General features: G+C 44.7%; 1 protein-coding gene across 1 annotated transcript in view; it reads left to right on the top strand.

The window, feature by feature from the left end:
• The window catches only part of ESYT1 (extended synaptotagmin 1), a 109,701-nt gene that overhangs the window by 40,547 nt on the left and 50,073 nt on the right, over positions 1-19,081 (top strand). Inside the window, exons 4-13 of the mRNA XM_040425566.1 lie at positions 507-580; positions 5,000-5,072; positions 5,194-5,283; positions 5,859-5,914; positions 6,779-6,899; positions 8,245-8,421; positions 9,850-9,932; positions 12,091-12,139; positions 12,214-12,303; positions 13,289-13,384. Coding sequence (XP_040281500.1) covers positions 507-580; positions 5,000-5,072; positions 5,194-5,283; positions 5,859-5,914; positions 6,779-6,899; positions 8,245-8,421; positions 9,850-9,932; positions 12,091-12,139; positions 12,214-12,303; positions 13,289-13,384 — 909 coding nt within the window. The remainder of the gene's footprint in view (positions 1-506; positions 581-4,999; positions 5,073-5,193; positions 5,284-5,858; positions 5,915-6,778; positions 6,900-8,244; positions 8,422-9,849; positions 9,933-12,090; positions 12,140-12,213; positions 12,304-13,288; positions 13,385-19,081) is intronic.

The following is a 19,081-nucleotide window of genomic DNA, read 5'->3' as shown; positions in this document are numbered from 1 at the left end:
CGTGAGAGCCAAACACTGAAAAAACTCCAATAAATCATGCAGAAAAGCTACTAAGATGCACCCACCAAACTTATGATAGATAATATAACTAATCTGCTCCCACCGCCTCCTGTGGTCGTGTTGGAGGGTCACAGGTATTCAGATCTGCGGTTATTGAGGGTCACAACCTACAGGTGCGGTGTGATCTCTGTCTATAACATGTCATAGGGACTATCCACAAAGTAACCACTACGATAAGGTGACCCCATCTGGAACCTGACCTTGGTCTATGCAGCCCTATACTGGCCCTGACCCATTATCCTGACATGCCATGGTTCACTATATAATCTCCTGAGGGAACATGGGTAGAATTTAAGGGACCTGTTGCTGCAGTGTGGACAGTGTGCAATGCCTGGACAGCCCCTTTACAAACCTTTACAATCACCATATGTGTGTAACATAACTGATGGGTGAAGATCTGAATTACTCTGACCCTTATATGTGCTATTTTTGTCTCTGCTGCTCAGGCCCCAAAGGTAATTGGTGTTAAAGCTCATACAGAAATGGACAAGAAACAAGTTATTTTGGACCTAAATGTGAGGTAGTAATTGATTATTATGTAATAATTATATATTGAACTTAAACTTCATTTGGTGTTTCTGTGTTTTCCCACAATATTGCCATTCGTAAAGGTGAAGCCAACCCACTCTTGTTCTTGGGAGATTGCTTTAAAGAGGAACCTGTCGCCACGAAACGCAGTGCAATCTATAAGCACTACGTTATAGAGCAGGAGGAGCTGAGCAGATTGATATATAGTTTTGTGGGAAAAGATTTACTATAACTTGTAATTTATACATCTCTGCTCTTTCTGACTTCATTGTTCATGTGGGAGGCATCAGTGATGGCATTCTATTGTGTATACAGATAAGATGGCCTCTGTGTATAACTGAAGTCAGAAAGAGCAGAGACTTGAAGGGGTTATCCGAGATTTTTTTTTTTTACTGATGACCTATCCCAGTGATGGCGAACCTTTTGAAGACAGAGTGCCCAAACTGCATCCCAAAACCCACTTATTTATCACAAAGTACCAACACAGCAATTTAACCTATAGTATATAATCCATGTACTTTATCATGTAGCTATAATATCCTGCCTACATTCAAGGCGCTTCGTGTGCAGTTCATGGCGCGCCCTGCGCTTATGATTGGCAGGCAAAGTCTAAGGCATATTGGTACACCATAGACTTTTTCCAGGGAGTGGGTGCCCACAGAGAGGGTTTGGAGTGCTGCCTCTGGCACCCGTGCCATAGGTTCACCACCACTGCCCTATCCTCTGCATAGGTCATCAGTATACCTAATTGGTGGGGGTCCAACACGTGGACCTCTGCAGCAGGCACTTGCGCTCCTGTGAGCACCCTGGCCTTCTCTATGCTTTTCGTTGGCCGAGTGACAACTCGTTCATCAGTCACGTGACCTAGGCGCGGCTCAGCCCCGGGGCTGAGTTCGATACCAAGAACAGCCACTGTACAATGTATGACGCTGTGCTTGGTAAACTGCAAAAAGGCAGCGGCGCTCACAGGAGCTGATCTGCGGGGGTCCTGGGTGTTGGAACCCCACCAATCAGTAAATAAATCCGGGAAAACCGTTTTACTGTGTAAGTTACAAACTTTGCTGACAAAACTATTTATCAATCTGCTCAGCTCCTCCTGTTTATAACATACTGCCTGCAGATTTCACTGCATTTTGTGGTGACAGATCCTTTTTTAAGGGTTTGTACCACTAATATAAATGTATCCCACCCAGCAGATATCACGGTTATATCATTTTCCCCAATTATTCTAAGGTTATTAGCCTACCATGGCGTCCTGTGTCAAGTCAGTTTTGATTTCAGTTGCTGTTGGTTATGTCCTGTACTGAAGCCTTGTAATACAGGACGCACATGCTCACAGCGCTTCTTCTCCTTCCCTTCAATAACCACTCCACTATGTGCAGTGTCAGTTATGGATGGACAGACATAAGGATGAATGATGATGGACATTAGCACAAGTTGTGGTCTGTTATAAATCCAGTTATAGAACATTTTAAATATGTGGAGGTAGAAAATGAACTGGTTAGTGTCACATGTCCTGCTGATGTCAGGACACCCCTCACTGCCGTGAGGCATGATGGGACAGCAGTCACATGACAAACCAGGAAGTAGGATTCAAGCATGGGGGATACGAGAAAACGGAGGAATGGGAACTAGAGTATTTGATGAAAATAAACTTGAGTGAAAACTAGTTTATGACACAACCACTTTAACTGTGCAATTGCTCGGAAGACTCCTCGGCACTACTTAAAAATCCGTTGCTGATCCACCTGACCCCTCTAATACTTATCAAATCCATGATGGGATTGCGGTCTTCCTTTCTTTGGCAGCCAGATATGCTGCTGGACCAAATCAAAAGGCCTTCTACCCAAGATGACAACATGCTGAACACATCTTCTATAACTGGCAGGCCCGAGCCTCTTTCTTCACCCTTGCTCCTCCTGATTTCTCTGCCCGGAGCACAGAGTGACTCATTTACATATGGATTAAAAGTAATTATTCTCCTGAATGAACAGATCACTAAGTGAAAGGTATCCTTCCATTCAGCTGGGTTAGCCCTGCAAGTCATCGTGTCTGGTTATGAGTGAATTTCCTGGTGACAGACTCACTTTAAAACCACCAGGTCTACTGTTGTGGGCCCCGATTCTGAGATGGTACAGGGCCACCATGCCAGCAGAAGGTAACTTGGAGTTAGTCACTTGCTGCTAGTGTGAATTTGTATGTAGTTGATTCATGCCAGTCTGATACTTCCTGAAAATTCTTGGCCCACTTTATAGCCAACACAATGGTTCAGTTTACCAGGGATGACGAGTAAAATTATCATCCTAATGTTTACAGACGGTGCGGATGTCCTGTACTTCGGAGATTAGCTGCCAAACAACCAAGCCTTTTGTAACTTGTCCTTGGCTCCTTTTTTCACTCTATTTTTTTTTCTTTTATTATGAGATATAGACCATCACATCACATAAAATATTCTAAAACAGAAGCAAGAAATACAACATTTTACCCCTCCTGTCATTTCTCATGTTAAGGAGGTAATATAAAAATTACAATAGTCATGTTTTTTTTCCCTCTGTAAGGCTACTTTCACACTTGTGTTCGGAGCGGATCCGTCTGATGTTTCATCAGACGGATCCGCTCCGATAATGCAGACGTTCGCATCCGTTCAGAACGGATGCGTCTGCATTAAAACTTAGAAAATTTTCTAAGTGTGAAAGTTGTCTGAGCGGATCCGTTCAGACTTTACATTGAAAGTCAATGGGGAACGGATCCGCTTGAAGATTTAGCCATATAGTGTCATCTTCAAGCGGATCCGTCCCCATTGACTTACATTGTAAGTGTGGACGGATCCGCTCACCTCCGCACGGCCAGGCGGACACCCGAACGCTGCAAGCAGCGTTCAGGTGTCCACTCACTGAGCGGAGTGGAGGCTAAACGCTGGCAGGCGGATGCATTCTCAGTGGATCCGCCTCCACTGAAAATGCATTGGGGCCAGACGGATGCGTTCGGGGCCGCTCGTGAGCCCCTTCAAACGGTGCGCACGAGCGGACACCCGAACGCTAGTGTGAAAGTAGCCTAAGACGACCCCGTCCCCCCTCCCATCTGAATTCCGGATAACAGGACCTTACAGTTTGGCTCGAGTAGGACTCTGGTAGTAGTTTGAGGACCTGACACCACAAAATGCGGCGCAATCTGCTGGCAGCATGTTATAGAGCTGGAGGAGCTGAGCAGATTGATCTATACTGGCAAATGTGGAAAAAGATTCAGTAAAAACTTATACACGGGGGAGGAGTGATCAGAGATTGATAGCATTCACTGTGTAAGTGTGTATACCGAGATGTAATTTATACATTTATATCTTTGCTTTTTCTGAACTTAAGATGGCCCCTTGTGCAGCTCTCAGTGAGTGACAGCTATCTCTGTATACACACTTACACAGTCGTACCTGTCGCCTCTGCATAGCTGAAGTCAGAAATAGCAGAGATTTAAATGTAAAAATCACGTTTTACTCCATCTTTTCTCATATCGTATCTAAATCTATCCCCAGGACCCCCACCGATCAGCTGTTAGAAGAGGCCCGGGTGCTCTGTGGGCCAAGGCCTCTTCCTGGGCCATGTGATGTCACCGTACATCGTTCACATAGCCTAGTTGCAGCTCAACCCCTTGGAAGTGAATGGCGCTGAGCTGCAATACCAAGCACAGCCATTATACTATGTACGGTGCTGTACTTGCTGAGCTGCCGGGAGCTAGCTGATCGGTGGGGTGTTGGGACTCAGACCCCGGACAATGTGATGATGATGATGACCTAGTATTACACTGGAGCGCCATATTACAGTTGACCAACGTGTGATGCTCATTAAAGAAAGGCTGTCTTGGAAACATTGCATTCCAACAAAAAGAGCGAGACACTGTGTGAAATGTTGCATGCTGTGTGACTCTAATCTGGATATATTTGGTCCAGCATTCTATACACAGGCAAAGGCATAAACTTAGTGATATATATTACTGTTTAGTGGCTCACCCACCGTGAGCCACTACAGAAAAAAAATTATCGTAAGTATTGTATTAACACGCACTCTCTCATCCGGAACTGTACTGGGAATCAACGCTTTTTATGTAGTATCCCCACATTACATAGAATAAAATGAAAAAAAATCAGATGAATTAAAACAACGATAAAAATGTACAATTGTCAAAATAGCAGTTGCCAACCTCAGGGATCAGGAAATTATGATGTCCGCACTTCCGGCCACACTGGGGGATCTGCCTGAGAAGCCCCAGGGGTGAATAACCCCATTAACTCTACAGAATAACCCATAGTTTTATCAGATGGAGAAATAATGGAACTTGTCTATACTTTTCTCCTTTTTAACTGCTCAAAGCCATCTTTTTCCTCTAAATGCCACGCTGACCTAAATCTACATTTCCACAGTTATGTTGGAGATTTGGAAGTAGATGTTGAGGTGAAGAAATATTTCTGTAAAGCTGGAGTTAAAGGTGTGCAGGTAAGTGATGTCAGTGAAATCAGAAGAACATACATTTGATTAATGCTAAAGTGATATTTCTAAACTGTCATATTCCCTTGTCACTGTATGAACTGTCTTTTTTGTTATTATTTTGTTACAGTTGCATGGGATGATGCGAGTAATATTGGAGCCACTGATCGGCGATGTTCCAATCATCGGCGCTATAACTCTATTCTTTATCAGGCGACCGGTAGGTAACTTTAAATTAGATCTAAACGGTTTCTTAAGTAATCTATACATAATGTAATTTAATGAATCTGAAGATGTGTTGTGCATCTTACAACCGTTCAGGAGCAATTTGGGTCACCTTTTCTTATTGAAGTATGCCAAACTATATGGAGATACTTGTCAATACAATTGCCATTGCTCATGTTTAAAGGGTTGTCTTTTCACTACAACCCTTTTTTAACATGCTGTTGCTGATCAGCTGGTCAACGCACTTTACGGCTCTATAACTCCTGGCCATCAGCTGCAATCGCCTGATGACCACGTCTAACCATACGTTTCTCCTGCAGCAGCCGGTAAGGGAGAAATGTAGAAATACAGGACAGCTATTCAGAAGAATGGATGGGCTGGGTCTGCTACAACTGGAACTGCTCTTGCATATTGGTTCCAGTTCTGGCTGATGGAAGGAGTCCAATGCAGAAATAGCCACATTAACATGTGTGTGTGTGTATATATATATATATATATATATATATATATATATATATATATTCAATGTATTCAGATAAATAATTTTTTTTTTTTTTTCTTTTCTGATAGATGTTAGACTTAAACTGGACAGGGCTTACAAATCTACTGGACATCCCTGGCTTGGAGTAAGTGGTTCTCTTTTTAGCTCTGAACTATTGTCATCTCATCTCTTCTGGTGTTTATTCAGGTTAAGATGGGTTCCCGTTGCAGCTTTACGTCAGGTGTATGTGTGTGTGTATATATAATATATATATTATACCCAAAAAACTGTATTCAGATATGTGCTACAACAGGTTCATTGACTTTACTGGGTCAAGCGGAGACCAAAGGATTAGTCTTTTGGACTCTGGTTGATCTGTGTTCCGTTCGTTTCTAGCGTTTTTGATGGACAGAATGGTGTTATAGACTTGCTGTTCTGTCTGGAAGCAAACGGAAAACAGGTCAAACAGAGTCCAAAGATTGGACCCATGGAACTCCATTTGACCCAGTAAAGTGAATGTACCCGTAGCGGTATACGTTTGAATAGTGTGTTCAGGAATTCAGATATTTACCTCTGACTGGAAGCCCTGCAGAGGGCTGAAACGCAGTGTGAACCCAGCCTTCGTTATTAGCACTTCTTCATGTGATATGTTTTGAGAGGAAATGCTTTCTTAGCTGAACCTGCTAAATCTGGGATCCGGAACCTCCGGCACTCCAGCTGTTCTGAAACTGCAACTCCCAGAACCCTCCTTTCACTTCTATACAGGCGAGTAGTGTGCATGCTGAGAGTTGTAGTTTCACAGCAGCTGGTTGCTGAGCCCTGTGCTAAATGTTTGTACATCAGCCATGTATTTCCATAGCTCTTAGACCAGAGAGGGATAAATATCAGTAGTTTGGTGTACATGCACCCTAGTCTACAGTGCATTGTCAATCCATAACATTATCTGCATTATTATTATCTTGCGTCATCCTCATATTAAGGTTTTCACTTTTTTATTTAATCTTTTTAGTGCATTGTCGGACACAATGGTTATGGATATAATTTCTGGTTTCCTTGTCTTGCCGAATCGTCTCACCATTCCACTCACCAGTGACCTTCATACAGCAGAACTGCGCTCCCCATTGCCTAGGGTAACTTCCTCTTATTTTTTATTTTTTTTTCTTCTTAAATGCCTTAGGTCTAAATACTATTTCTTTCTTGCTTTCTTTTTTTTTTTTCTTTTTTCTTTTTTTTTTAATGGCCCTTTACACTTGATGAGAAACCAAAACGCTCTTTCATTGGGTAACTGAATTGTTCGTAAACAGTCTGGTCCCAGCAAACGAGTCAGCATGGGGACGAACAATGGCATTGGTGATCTCTCCTCCCCGTACTGTGGAGGAGATTGCATGATTTTAAATGCAGCGGTCCCCTCCGCTAACGAGCAAGCGATTGTGGGGAAGGAACACTTCCTTCCCCACAATCTGCTGCTCTGTCATCCCATATAAAGGGACCTTAAGCTAACCATGATAAAGACCTTCTACTATGTTGCAAATGAAATGCTTCCTAGAAGACGCAATTTGCCGTAAGATTATTTCTCATAATTTTTCTTTTATATGTTTTCTGCATCTTGAGAGAGATTTTTATCATTTCCATAGCCCACCTGCCCTGACAAATATTACAATTGTAGGTCTTCTAAAGACCAAGACAAAATTTCCATGTATTAAATGATGGGCCATTTGGCCTGCATGGCTGGATGGATCACTTCCCAGCAATAATAGCGGTCAGCAGAGGCTCCAATAGCGGTCAGCAGCCCCAGTAAAGGGAATGTATGATCAGAAAATAATCTATTGTTTAAATTAAAGAGGTTGTCCGGTTTCTGATATTGATGACCTATCCTCAGGCTAGCTCATCGATATCAGATCGGTGGGGATCCAGCTGCACCCGTGCTGATCAGCTGTTTGAAGAGACTGCAGCTCTTGTATGATTGCAGTGGCGAGCAGTGTAATTACAGCTCCTCTGTACCATTGACGTGAATGGGCAGAAACAGTTGTATTTAGATGTCATTCCATTCACTTGAGGACAGGTCATTAATATTGGAAACCAGACAACCGCTTTAAGGGTCCATTCACATGTCCGCAGTGTTTTGCAGATCCGCAAAACACCGGGCCGGCACCCCAATAGAAATACCTATTCTTGTCCGCAGCTGTGGACAAGAATAGGACATGTTCTATTTTTTTGCAGAGCCGCGGACCGGAAATGCGGATGCGGACAACACACTGTGTGCTGTCCGCATCTTCTCAATCCTCATCGAAAATGAATGGATCCGGACCCAAAGTGCGGACGTGTGAATGGACCCTAAAGAAAATGGCTGATTGGTGGGGATGAGGAGTGCTGAACCCGATATTGATGGCCTATCCTGTGTTTAGACCATGAATAGTAAAGTCCTAAGATACGCCTCTAAATTTTCATGTACGTTTTTTGTTTTACTTCTTTCAGGGAATTGTCCGCATTCATCTGTTAGAGGCCCGAAATCTCTCTCCTAAGGATTTTCAATTGGGAGGTTTGCTGTCGGGAAAGTCGGATCCTTACGCCATTCTGCGTGTAGGCACACAGGTCTTCACCAGCCGCGTTGTAAATGAAAATCTGAACCCTGTATGGAAAGAAATGTATGAGGTACTGCACTTTGCTCCACAATTATAAAGATGGGGTCAGATGTGTCTCTGCAGCCATTCATTGGCCTCAGTGTTGATGTGTCCCCAAGTAGCACATCACCCAGCTGTGACACATGCCGCTTGGACACATCGCCACTGAGGCCAATAAATGGTTGCTGCAGCGCCCCTGATCCAGTCTGAAAGTTTATAGGCTGGGAAGTAGGAGTAGGGTTCATGTCTTCAGCGCTAGAACGAAGAGGGGTGGAGCAGGTGAGTGAATTTTTTCTGAAGATGAAGTATAAAGCTGGAAAATCCCTTTAGGGTATGGTCTAGAAATTTTTTATCTGCTACTTGCAAATAAGGGTTTGAAAATCTCATCTTTATGTATTGTACTGTACACTACTGGTAGTTTGCTGCTACGTCTGTACCCGGCCTTACAGTAAAGGTGGATTTACTTGGGGAGATAACCGGGCAGATTATCGGGAACGAACGTTCCTGCCAACGCTTCTTCCCGACATTCTGCCTGTTTAAAGTTGTAGCAGATCACCTGATGAATGAGGGAAACACTGGTTCATCAGGGGAAATAATCGTTCGTGCAGGCACCTCCGTTATCATTTCTGGACAGCAGATTGTGGTGTCTAAACAGCTGTATGTGGACGAGCGATCACAATAGCGACCACTCGTCCTCGTACTGTCAAGGTGATCACTGCGTGTAAATGCAGCACTTCACGAGCAGCCGACTGTCGGGAAGGAAAGCTTTCTTCCTGACCATCGGCTTTAGCTTGGCCTGTGTAAATTCACCTCAAGACCATCTCATTGCGAACCCACAAGTAAGATTTGTAAAATCTCATCTGCCTGCTTAGTTCTAGGTTTCACTGCATGTCCTCCGTGTGTGAATTCAGCCTTAGGCCCCTTTCAGACGAGCGAGTTTTCTGAGAGGGCGCAATGCGTGATGCGAAACACACTGCGCCCGCACTGAATCCAGACCCATTCATTTCGATGGGTCTGTGTACATAAGCGTTGTTTTTCACACATCACTTGTGCGCTGCGTGAAAATCGCAGCAGGTTCTATTTTCTGCGTCTATGGCCCCATAGAAGTGAATGGGGCTGCGTGAAAAACGCATCACATCCGCAAGCAAGTGCGGAAGCATGGCGTTTTTCACGGATGGTTGCTAAGAGATGTTTGTAAACCTTCAGTTTTGAATCGCGCGCGTGAAAAACGCATCAATGCACATTTCACCCGCGCGGAAAAAATTTTGAGGAACTAAACGCAATCGCAGACAAAACGGACTGAACTTGCTTGCGAAATGGTGCGAGTTTTCCTGAACGCATCCGGAGGCAATCCGTATCGTTCGTGTGCCTTATACTTTTAAAACTCTTTCGTTTTGAAGATCACATGTGCAACTATGCAGTGTATTAATTTTCATCATCTTCTTGGTTTCATATGCAGGTTATAGTACACGAGGTGCCAGGCCAAGAGCTTGAGGTGGAGTTGTTTGACAAGGACCCTGATAAAGATGACTTTTTAGGAAGGTAAGAGAACACTCTTCCACTTCAAATTCATGGAATACAGTATTCCATGCAGGTGAAGTATTTCAGTAAGTGAGATGTCTATAGAGTACATAGGTATTCAGTTACAGACGGCTCTGGATACTACGGATGTGTCTTCTTTGATCTTGCAGCAGATGTTTTACCTATACAGCCTCTAAGTTGGCGTAGTTTCCTTTGACCCTATGACTTAACTTGGGTATATTGTCCGTATATAGGGTGTTCTTTTACAGACTATAGCAACTAATCAACAAATAGCTTTTACCCAGGGCAATTGAGAAAATTATGACAATTTTAGGTTTAATTAATATGGTTTATGAATTTTCACCTAAATGCAATAGAAATATTCATTAAATGGTTTTTACAAGATTTTTAAACTGATGACCTATTCTCTGGATAGGTCCTCAGTATCTGATCAAAAACCCGGGAGCCCCGCCGACTAGCTGTTTGAGAAGGCAGTAGCGCTGCCTTTTCACAGCTTACCCTAGACCAGTGACGTCACATTCGTCGGTCACATGGCCAAGGCGCAACTCGGCCCCTTTGAAGCGAGTGGGGCTGAGCTGCGATACCAAGCACTGCCGCTGTACAATGAGCTGAGTGAAGGTGGCGCTACTGTGAGCGCCATTGCTTTCTCAAACAGCTCATCGGCGGGGGTTCCAGGAGTCGCACCCCAAAGGATCAGATATCGATGACCTATCCAGAGGATAGTAATCGGTACAAAAGTTTCCGAAAATTCTTCTAACTTCACTTAGCAGAATAAAGATACTAATGTTACACTAGATTGCAGCACGCTTCTTTGGAAATTTGTGTTATCTGCGGTCTTATCTATGAGCTGTAAAGTATTGCATTTTGCACTGAAATATGTAAAAGCAGTTTATGTAATATCTCCATGCAATGTTCTGTGGTTACTTTAGTTTTCTAACCACATATGTAGACAGAACCATGAGTCATAACTAGACCCCCACTGCTAGAATAGTCCCTAATGCAGTGTAAGAGAAGAGTAATGTATGCAGAGGATGTGGAAGCACAGTGACACGATAATTGAACGGTCATATAATCATACTAGAGCTCACTATGTAGAAAATATTTTATTTATTATTATTATTAATTTTTTGATTATTTTTTTTTAAATGAGGGAAGCAAACGAATGCCATCCATGTGCTGTCTGCATCCGTACATCCGTATGTCCGCCCTGCAAAAAAAAAAAAAAAAATAGAACATGTCCTATTCTTGTCCTTTTTGCGGACAAGAATACGCATTTTTACAATCGTGAATTAAAACAACAATTCTGGATCATTTTTTCTGATAATTCTCTGTTGTGTCATTACTTTGTTATTCCTCCAAAAAAAAAATGAGGAAGGACCTTTATTGAATATGGTCTGAAACATGTAACATAAGTGTACCTGTATGGAATATTTTTAAACCGCTTGAATAAAGATTTATACCTTGATCATTTGGAGCTGGACCATAAAGTTTTTTCTGAAGCACAACACAAAGGTATAAAAAAAGATCCTCCAAAATTCTTATTTCCTAAAAAATACAAGTAGTTACTAAAACAAACATGTCATGAGAGGTGACAAGTCCTCTGTAAATGTCCATTCACACTTTAATTAACAGTCAACAGTTTATTTTCATTCAGTTACTGGCTTTAAAATATTTCCAATACTCCTCCATGTGTACCAGTAATGACTGGGAAAAGATTGGGTACAGTGGTCAGAATTCGCAGGACTCTGCTGTAGAGGTGTCGTCTGTCAGTTTGGGGGGTCACTCCACTGGGTCTCCCAGAGATCACCCATTTAGAACATGATTTGGGAGTTTGGTAATGAGTGGACTGATTTTCTTTTTCAGTATAATGGAATAGTTAGGATTCTACATTGTAGGCCTGTACGTAACATAAAAACTGTTGTCTACAAGGCTACTGTCCTTAATTATGCATGAAGCTCCCATGTCCTATATTACACGGTAAACTGTAATTACACGATGGGTTAGATTGCCTGTATGCTGGTTGTGATAGGCTGTAATCTTTACTACTGTTCTTCATATTTTTTGGATATGCTTCCATTGTTTAATGACCTTTGACACTTTCCGCCTGGCGATGTCTATCTGCAGTTCAGTGTGAATAACCATGTTTTCTCGCGCTCAGAATGAAGTTAGAACTCGGCGAGGTGAAGAAAGCTCAAATACTTGACAAGGTTAGAACCTGTGACAAGTGAAGGTCCAAAATGTCCTCGTGGTCTTGCTCTATTTAATTGTTTCTTCCTTCTAGTGGTACCAACTAAATAATTCTAAAAGTGGGAAGATACATCTCAGACTGGAATGGCTTACTCTCCTGCCCAATACTTCCCAACTTGAGCAGGTAAAGAATATTTTCTATAATTGGGGGTGTGCTCCTTCTCTGTATGTAAGATGGTGAGTACACCATGGATGATCATACAGGTTTACAGTTGTACCGCCTGTAGCTTGGACAGCTGTAACACTGCCTTCCCGTTGATTTGTCCTGTATGCAGTTTTGCAGGTATTTTACAGTCAGATGGATTTTGTAAAGGTGGAGGGGTTTCTGTCGCAGCTTTCTATTGGGAATGCTATGGACCTGCCTACGTTTTAGCCACTTTGATGCTAAACCTAAAGCAAACGCCTATTGAAATATGAGAGGTGGATTCCGTACCAAATTCCATAGGCCGTACAATTTGTTTGGTCAAGCATTCGCGCACAAACATGATAAAATGTCTTGGACTACATACACTATTGGGTTTTAGTTTCACACTACGCTGAGCTCTTAGTAAAGCTTGAAAGGGTTATCCAAGAGTCAGACAGACCCCGCAGAGTGGCCTACCTGTGGAAGAGATCCTACTTACCATTAAACACCGAACCCAGAGACGGGGACCTGGTAAGTATGACCTCCACTGTGGGTTGGCCACTCTGGGAGGTCTGTCTGACTCTTGGATAACCCCTTTAACGTCACTGTCAACCAGTGAATATTGCTTTTGTTATTGTTTGTTTGTTTTTTAAAATAGATTTGAATTTTTTTTTGGTAGCTAATTAATTTCTAGTTTGTTTTATATCTGTATGTTCAGAGCTTTGATTTTCTGACACAACTTAAAATTGCCTTAACAGACATCGATTGCCTGCAGCGCCTCCTAATTGGAAGCTTACTGTTATACATTGAACTCAATGATAACACCGTATACAGTAAGAAACTAAGCTTCCCATAGTGGCCGCTGTAGGCAGACCTGTTGTTTTTTTGTTTTTTTTTCAGACCTAAAATTTTAGAACTAAAGATTCACTTCATTGGTGAATCTGTTCTTGCATTTCTTCACATCGTTTCATACTTACCCCTCCAGGTAATGAAAATGAACAAAGAGATAACATTGAAAACGGGTGAAGAACCTTCTGCAGCCATTCTCGTAGTATACTTGGACCGGGCAGATGAGCTCCCGGTAAGTGCACAGTCTTCGTTTCTCTGCACGTCACCGTCTATAGATCAGGCAGAATTCCTTTATCTTCCTCAATGTTGATTTGAGCAGGGGATGTGTGCACAGTTATTGGGTTGCAATCTGTATTTATTCATTGTATTTGCATTGTCCCTTAAAGAACAATGAGAATGATAGGATGATGGAAAAAATAATTTGACGGAATAAAGATAAGCGGGGAAGGGGATTTATCATTTCGCTTTTGCACCAAAAAGTCGCACACGCGGTTTATGTGATTTCTTCCAATGTTACTCCACTCTTGCAACTTTTAAAAAGTGGGTGGAAAAGTGTGCACGTTAAGATATATTAATTAGGTGCACCTCAGATTTATCAGTGCGGTGGGGTGTACAAAAACTGAAAACATGTTTAGGCAAAAATGTCAAATTTTCCAAATGCTGCATTTAATAAATTTGCAGTGAATTATGAAAAATAGACTGACTACAAAAATTCCTCCCTTTGTCTGTTTCACTGAACCATTTTTCATATGGCTCATCCATTGGTGTAAAGTTGAAGGGGTCTCACTGCAAGGAACGTGATGCATTACACATAGCATGTCAAAATCATGGAGCAGTCCTTCAAAGCAGAGAGACCTATTTGGTTCAGCTATACTAATAAAATAAAAAAGGGGCACACAACCTGCGGCCTGCGATGCCTTACTCTGCAGCTCCCTACCACTGGTCGCAGACATGCTTGTCTGTATCTGGTGGCTGCTCAGAGATAAGAGGAGTGCCACATAGCATTTGAGCAGTGACATGCAAGTATTAATGCTTCACTGTGCGGTCATCTATCTGCAGAATAGGCATGTACTGAACGGTGTGGCCCTCTAGAAAGGAGTAGAAGAAGTAGCCATGCATGCGTGCAGCTATATTTATTGTAGTTTTTTGGAGTAGTGAACTCAAACTGGAATGAAAGCCACACGTATGCCTGGCAACCATATCTATACTTTTCTGAATTGCCACACCAGGTCCAGGAGACCCCCACCACCATTCTACTTATGTAAGGGGATCCATGCATGGTCTTTATTTTTCTAAAGTGTAACCTTCTTCGATATACCTTGAATGTCTCGGATGGTAATACCCCTTTTCTCATCCGTATCATTGGGGGACACAGGCTTGATTGTGGGTATAGCTGCTGCCACTAGGAGGCGACAGTAAGTACAAAAGTGTGAGCTCCTCCCTCCAGCTATACCCTTCCTACAGGGACTAAGCTAAAACAGTTTTAGCTTGGTGCCCGTAGGAGGCAGACCTCAGGTCTGCTTGCTTTATTTATTTTTTCATTCCCCCCCCCCCCCCATTTTTCTTACTTTCTTTTCTTCTAGCATGATTACAGGCAGTCCTAGTTGCATGCACTCCCACCCAGGAGATAGGAGACCAGGGGGTCACCAAGCCCGCTGCTCCTTCCTGGTCTCCAGAAGACAAGGAGGACCAGAGGTTCCTAAAGCCTCTGCATCTGGCCAGCCTTCGGGTCACCACGTCCACCCACGACAAGTCCCCTCTGTTTCCAGTGTAGCAGCCCTCCCCAAGGGGGGCCGCACACCAAAGGTGGTGACCCGGCTGGAACCAGTGGGTCAAAACACGCCAGACGGGTAAGTATTCCTGGCTCCAATCCCCCCCCCTCCCCCTTCTCAGGTTAATTGCTGTGGATGACTCCCATAAGGCCTTGTCCCTCCAGGCGGGGAAAGGGTTAACAGCTGCATGGCGGCTCTTCTGTGGGGCGGCGGGGGGTGAAGGGTAGCCGTCTGGTCCATCCCATCCTGGACCTCAAAGCCCTCAAACGCCTCCTTCGGCTCCGCCGCTTCCGGATGGAGTCCCTGCGATCGGTCATTGCATCCATGGACCCAAGAGAGTACCTGTCCTCAATAGACATCAAAGACACTTACCTCCATGTTCCCATCTGCGTCAGTCACCAGAAATATCTTCCGTTCGCAGTGGGACCTTTTCATTACCAGTTTGTGACCCTCCCGTTCGGTCTTGCCACAGCTCCCAGGGTCTCTACCAAGTTTCTGGCCTCAGTCATGGCTCTGCTTCATGCCAGGGGGATAGTGGAGATATCGTGATAAAGGGTCCGTCATTCTGGACAACGGCGGACAGCCTACGCATCGTCCGAGACACCCTGGAGTGCTTTGGGTGGGTTCTGAACTTATCAAAGTCATGTCTTCACCCATCTCGACAGCTGATGTTTCTGGGCATGCTGTTCGACACTGATCAGGCCAAGATATTCTTGCCCCCGGACAAACTCTCCACTCTCTGTCGTCAGATCCTCTCATTGTTGCGACATCAGCCTCTTCCAAATCGCCAGTGCATGAGGGCTCTGGGTCACATGGTCTCTTCTTCGAAGCAGTGCCCTATGCTCAGTTCCATACCAGGGCTCTTCAGCGGCACATTCTGACCATTTGGGCCGTTCCCCAGCCTCACTGGATCAGCTCATCTGTCTCCCTGCCCCAACGCGCCAAGACCTTCGGTAGTGGTTAATGTCTCCGATGCTGACATCGGGAAGCTCCTTCCTTCCCCTCTGCTGGATAGTGTTGATGACGGACGCCAGTCTCCGGGGCTGGGCAGAGTTCTGGACAATCTCTCGGTCCAGGGCACCGAGTCCCGCGAGGAACACTCCCTTCTGATCAATATTCTAGTTCGGGTTCAATCCGACAACTCCACGGCAGTCGCATATCTAATTCACCAGGGCGGCACCCGGAGCAATGTTGGAAGCATCGCTCCTCCTCTCCTGGGCGGAGAGCCATGTTCCAGTTCTGTCGGCAGTTCATATCCCCGGTGTCGACAACTGGATCGCCAACTTTCTCAGCCGTGAGAGACTCGATCCCGGCGAATGGGCTCTGCATCCACAGGTCTTTCTCGCTATCTGCAAGCGATAGCGGGTCGGCCGGATGTGGATCTTATGGCCTCTCACTTCAACCGCAAGGTAGAGAACTCCGTCACGAGCTCCAAGGATCCTCTGGCTCGAGCATCAGACGCCCTTGTGATCCCGTGGATGCAGTTTACGTTTCCTTACGTTTTCCCTCCTCTTCCGCTCATTTTGCGTCTTCTCCGGAAAATCAGGTTCGAAGGTCTGCCAGTCATTCTCCTGGCCCCGGACTGGCCACACAGAGTATGGCACGCATCCCGCGTCTTCCTCTTCGGGAGGACCTCTTTTCGCAAGGACCGATATTCCACCCGAATTTAGGGTCACTACATTTAACGGCATGGCTGTTGAAGCCGCCGTACTAAGGGCTCGGAGTTTCTCTGATACTGTTGTCCAGACCATGATTCGGGCTAGGAAGTCATCGTCCTCCCGGATCTATCACCGGACCTGGAAGTCCTACTTTCATTGGTGCGAACGCCACCAGTTGTCTCCCATTCGGTTCTCGTTGCCGCGACTCTGGTCTTTCCTGCAGTTGGGCATGGACTTGGGGCTGGCTCTCAGTTCCCTCAAAGGGCAAGTTTTGGCTCTTTCCATTCTTTTTCAGCGGAACTTGGCTTCACTTTCTGCGGTTCGGACCTTTCTGCGGGGGGTGGCGCACGCTGCACCCCCTTACTGGCCTCTGTTGAATCCTTGGGACCTTAATCTGGTGCTCAGCGCTTTCCTCTCCGTTTGAGCCTTTGCAGCAGGTGTCCCTTCGTTCCTGTCCTACAAGGTGGCCTTTTGGGTGGCAGTTACTTCCATCCGTAGGGTGTCGGAACTAGCGGCTCTTTCCTGTCGGTCGCCCTTCCTTATCCCCCATCAAGACAAGGTAGTCTTTCCCCCTGTCCAGTCCATCCTTCCCAAGGTCGTGTCAGCATTCCATCTCAATGAAGAGATCATTCTCCCTTCCTTTTTGTCCTGCCCCGTCTCATCCTCGTGAGCAGTCGCTCCACACTCTGGGTTTGGTTCGACCGTTCGCATCTATCTGTCTCAGTTACTATTCGAGAGGGACTGGGACGAGGGCTGGCTGCGTCAAAAGTTTCCATTTCCCGATGGATTTGTTTGGCCATTGTGGAAGCGTACCGCATCAGTGACCGGGCTCCACCCTTCCAGGTTACTGCTCATTCTGCTCAGGCAGTGGGGGACTCTTGGGCAGTACATCATGGGGCTTCGGTCCTTCAGGTGTGCAGGGCAGCTACCTGGTCGTCTTTCCACACCTTTTCCAAATTTTACAGAGTACACACCTTTGCATCTTCTGACGCTTCTCTGGGGCGTAGAGTTTTTTGCAGACGACGGTTCTCTGATTGGCCGGAGGGCTTCTTAGTTTATGGCCTACCCCTGGGACGGCTCTGTAATGTCCCACGGTCAAGCCTGTATCCCCCAATGATACAGATGAGAAAACTAGATGTTTGTACTTACCGTAAAATCTTTTTCTCTTCCGTTCATTGGGGGACATTGCTCCGACCCATTCTCTCTGGTTACGGGCCTAGTTGTGGCCTGCGTGATTCTGGGTTTGTACATTGTTTGGTTTTCCTGTTTTTCCTTTTGCTTCTCCTACTGCTTTTGCACAAACTGTTTTTAGCTTAGTCCCTGTAGGAAGGGTATAGCTGGAGGGAGGAGCTCACACTTTTGTGCTAAGTGTCGCCTCCTAGTGGCAGCAGCTATACCCATGGTCAAGCCTGTGTCCCCCAATGAACTGAAGAGAAACAGATTTTACAGAAAGTAGAAAAATCTAGTTTGTTTTACTGCGGGCCTTGGGATTGGTTTAGTCTGACACGCTTACAGCATATTGAATACATTTTTTTTATTGAAGACTCATGGGAAGTATAGCAGTTTACATAGATACCTAGAAACATATAGGGGGTCTTATTAAGACCAGCGTTTTAGATGCCAGTCTTAATAATCCCGGTGGGCCGATGCCCAGGAGGCCGCCCAAGCCGCCTTCTCTGCTACTGGCTGGGTACAAAATGAGCTGTCAGTGGTAATTAAAGCTCCTGCTCCATATTTTTAGTAGAGACAATTGGAGGACGACAGAAAATGGCATCTATTGATGGCCACCACAGAGGGACAGCTTTTGGGGCAATATTTAGTGCTGCACTGTAGTATATGGTTCCGATGGGACGGTGTTTTGCTCTATGGTATTGCTAACCCCCACCTACTTGTGTTGTCCTGCCTTCCATCAATTTGGACCCGGCAACAACATGGGGACACTTTTTTTTTTGGTTTCCAGTCCGCCCCTGCTTGCTGGCTTAAATTTAAATCCTTTTTTAAGCCTCATTCACATGTCAGTGTTTGGTCAGTGATTTCCATCTGTGATTGGGAGCCAAAACCAGGATTGGAGCCTTCACAGACAGGTAATCGCAAATAATACATTTTAACAGTGCCATACAGGTATGAGGAAAAGATCTGCTTCTGTTCTGTGTTTAGATCCGCACCTGGTTTTGGCTCAAAATCACTGATTGAAATCAATGACCAAAACACTGACGTGTGAATGAGGCATAAAACAGGCATAGAAAATGATGAAAGAGACGGGCATTCCTCCTTCCCTGCCCACGTCACCCGCACTTTTTTTTTTATACCTGGCGTGAGTCGGGAAAAGTAGCAGGTTGCAGTGCAACTAACTGTTGCGCCGCAATATGCACCAGAAATACGCCTAATATAGACGTCTTTCTGCATAATAAATTACCCCCACAATTTATATAGTGAGTAATGTAAATGTCAATTCCCCATCTAGTAGTAAATAGCACACTACGATGAAGAGCACAGGCT

The sequence above is a fragment of the Bufo bufo genome, chromosome 3 (assembly GCF_905171765.1).
Source record: "Bufo bufo chromosome 3, aBufBuf1.1, whole genome shotgun sequence".
In the NCBI taxonomy this organism is placed as follows: domain Eukaryota; kingdom Metazoa; phylum Chordata; class Amphibia; order Anura; family Bufonidae; genus Bufo; species Bufo bufo.
This window is presented reverse-complemented; position numbering and strand designations above follow the sequence as displayed.